The sequence below is a fragment of the Amblyomma maculatum genome, chromosome 5, assembly GCF_055883805.1.
Source record: "Amblyomma maculatum isolate TAMU_Amacu chromosome 5, ASM5588380v1, whole genome shotgun sequence".
Lineage (NCBI taxonomy): Eukaryota > Metazoa > Arthropoda > Arachnida > Ixodida > Ixodidae > Amblyomma > Amblyomma maculatum.
The window spans coordinates 101,200,728-101,204,070 of NC_139348.1; the positions used below are offsets into that span (position 1 = coordinate 101,200,728).

The window sequence follows — 3,343 nt, forward strand, 5'->3', positions numbered from 1 at the left end:
TTACGCAAACACCTCGGAAAACTCGTACTGAAATTTCGAGGTGCGTTATTATTCTTTAATTTACAGGCGCACCATGGACGCAGAAAAGCGATATTGTGCTGGTGCGTTTCAGCAGCGGATTACGGAACGCAAGCACTTATAGATATATAGTGAAAAATGCCACTTATATCTGCCTCAGAAGGATTAATGGTACCGCTGCTATACTGAGCGCCCTCGCTGAGCACAACCGGACTTCGCGCACGTGAAAACGCAGCCCGCACATCATACGCACTTGGTTTTTATTATCCAAAGGGCGAGAGTGAGGGTGCGAAGTTACGTTCTTACGAGTACCTACAGGCGCCAGCGAGCGCAACGCCGCCACACGATCGCGCGCCTGCTCCCGCAGCCTTCGGAGCAGAATGGCTACTTTTGGCAAAGACGCTTCCCATCTCTTATAACATTGCACGTGCCGTTTTCGTTTCGTAGGACTCTGGGCTTTCCTCAACTTGAGAAAGCCCTTTTGTTAGCCTCCACGTTCCTGCCCCGTAGGTGAGTGCTGGCGACATGCAGCTGTTATTTACTTTCCTCTTGAGAGGTGCTGGTAAGCGTCTAGTCATGACCTTCGAGCACTTGCATAATGAGCTCAATCCCAATCTGTTTTATATCAGGTACGCACACGACGTTTGGGATAACCTTGGGGTAACTTGTGGTGAGCGGATGACAGCCAGAGCCAGAGAGGTGGTTATAAGAAAATACATAGGAACAGCGGGGCTCTTTTCATAGCCTCACCCGAAATAATGATTTTGTGGTGAAAACCTTAGCTTTCTTGACATAACAGAGACCAGTTGTCCTGCAGAGTTCTATAACCTCATCTTGACTGCGCTCGGCTATCCGCGGACGCTGCTATTGTGAAACAGAGGATCAAATTTGGGGACCATACATCTTAGAGGTAGGGACATGGGGCTATATATCACAGGGAAGAAACTGCGCACTAAACTTGAACCTATACTCACAGTCAAAAAGGAAGATGGGAGCCATTGCTGCGAATAGGCTTTCATATGCCACGAGTTTCATCGTCGCAGCGGGGCCTCGCAGGTCCTCAAATTGAAAGCTGTGAACACAAAAAGAAAAAAACCATAATTAAAAACGAGAAACAGTCACACGCCAACAGAAGATGATGTCACAGGATGGTCGCTATTGTGCATCGCTAATGGTTTGCGCTACGAGAGCAAATAACATTTCTAGTGTTATACACCAAACTACTATGCTTCTGGAGTAGGCTCAGATACATGAATTTAAAATGCGAGGTCTTATTCGCTATGCCCTTCGACACAGTCTTATAGTCTACCCTATTATACCTATTCTGCCACAGCCACTACAGCCGCCACTGCCGCCAGAGCAACGTGCTCGGGTGCTGCAGTTTTCGCTCAGTGAACCATCGATTCCATATTCTCTTTAGCATTTACCGCCTAATTTGTAAAAATGCTTAGATTCAAACTTATACTCCAAGCGGTGCTCAAGGCCTGTCTTCCGTTTCACAAATCCACGTGCACTAGGATCGCTCCTCGAGTGGCAGCAGAACTCGAGGGCTTCAGAATCTCTAGATATCAGCTACGCTTCTGTGTGGTCTCCTCAATCGCCACTCCGCTTGTAAACATGTCAGACGCCGCATCGTTCTTCCCCTTTGTCGTTTCCCTCTACCGGTATACCACGCTTTTCATGAAAGTGTCTAGTGTAGAGATGTACAGAACAGTGCTCTAAACGGTCCTCTGAAGGACGGTCTCAATATGTTCGATCCATAACTTCTGGCACGCTGTCGGTGTACTAGTATAGCCATGGTCATCCTCTTAACATGCGTGTCTCTAACGCCGTTTATAGATAACCGTTCTCGGTCACCATCGTCAGTGCTGTAGGTGATTATCGCATTCGGCATCTGTGGTGCGGGCATATTTCAAGTTATCACCGGATATAATGCTACAGAGCGTGCTGTGTGCACAGCAGAGGAGTGCATCTGACGGCTAATAGCAATCTCGCTATGCGTAATGGCTTTAACCGACTGCTGCACACAGGTGGGAAACGGCGTGGTGTATATAGGAAGCTGAGGGGAACCAGAGGTGCAGTTGAGTGCTACGAACATCTGTGTTTCACTTTGCAGTTGCTTGCCCATCGCCTCAGTATTTAGCTCCGGAAATGAAAACTGTTTGGCGCAGGTGTGTGCATTGCAAAACGCTGCGAAGAAGCACCTCCTGTTATATATATATATATATATATATATATTTGAAAGCGCCGCAAGCGGCTTAATGCGATGTTAGCTGGCAATTCAGAGTAAAAATTTCGAAACAGGCGTCGTAACTTTACGTAGTCGGCGGCAAAGGTTGGTACTTATAACAGACACAGCAGCGCCCGAGTCCATACGCGCAAGGACGGCGAGCCATCGACTAAAACGTTTATAATGCTGGCCGGAGAAGACGGACGACGCGCACAATTCGGGGAAAACGCAGTTCTTAATTGCCTCCAGAACTGGGGCTGTAGGAGAGCGGCGCCACAGCGTCGAGAGGGACCGACGGCGGGGAGAAGGCGATCGGCGAGAGAGAGGAGTGGGATGAGCGGCCAGGAGGAAAGAGTCAGTAGAGATCACCGTGGTAGAGATGCTGGCTGAGACAGGTTGCGGAGAAGGTACATAGTCAAAGCTGTACATAGGGCGACCATCACGGTATCGCTGCGCGCTCTAGCGGCAAAGCCGGGCGACATGACCAGGAAAACCACAAGGATAGCTAATTCGGCGGTTGTCGGGGGTTTTCAATGGATTCATAACGGGGTGCCGAGGGAGCAGATAAGGGCGAGGAGGATGTGGTGGCGGTGGCAACGGCACAGCATAAGCTTCAGGGTGCTGTGGTTTGGCGGCGATAGCGGCTTACGTTAGCGGGGCTGTCACAAGCAGAAGGCGAGAGCTTGGCGGCAAAGCCTCCTCAACTTGCTCCTGAGTGATGCGGCGAAGTGTGGCAGAAGCAGGGAGGAGCGATAGTTGACGAGTGAGTTCCTCCCGCATGAAGGTTTTGACTTCCGGATGAAGCGAATGCAGTTCGGAAGCGAGACTGTACACTGTTGGATGTGGGAGTAACCGATCATGCACGCCATAACGTCGAGTTGACGCCCGTTGCCTCTTGAGGACGTCGAAACTCTGACCCAGCTGAACAACCCGACGACGGTTTGCGGGATTCTGGCTAGCAATATTTGAAACACATTGTCGAATATGCCCTTTAGTATTTTGCTAATCTTTTCAATTTCGGGCATGGAAGGACTTACGCGTCTGCAGAGGTCCACGACGTCCTCTATGTAACTGGTGAATGTTTCTTGTGTGGGC

General features: G+C 49.7%; 1 protein-coding gene across 1 annotated transcript in view; it reads right to left on the reverse strand.

Annotated features, from left to right (window-relative positions):
• Positions 1-3,028, reverse strand: part of LOC146189031 (uncharacterized) — an 89,005-nt gene extending 85,977 nt beyond the window's left edge. Inside the window, exons 1-2 of the mRNA XM_084605165.1 lie at positions 2,898-3,028; positions 993-1,090 (exon numbers count right to left, since the gene is read on the reverse strand). Of these exons, the coding sequence (XP_084461291.1) occupies positions 993-1,090; positions 2,898-3,028 (229 nt within the window). The remainder of the gene's footprint in view (positions 1-992; positions 1,091-2,897) is intronic.
• Between the last annotated feature and the right edge of the window lie 315 nt (positions 3,029-3,343).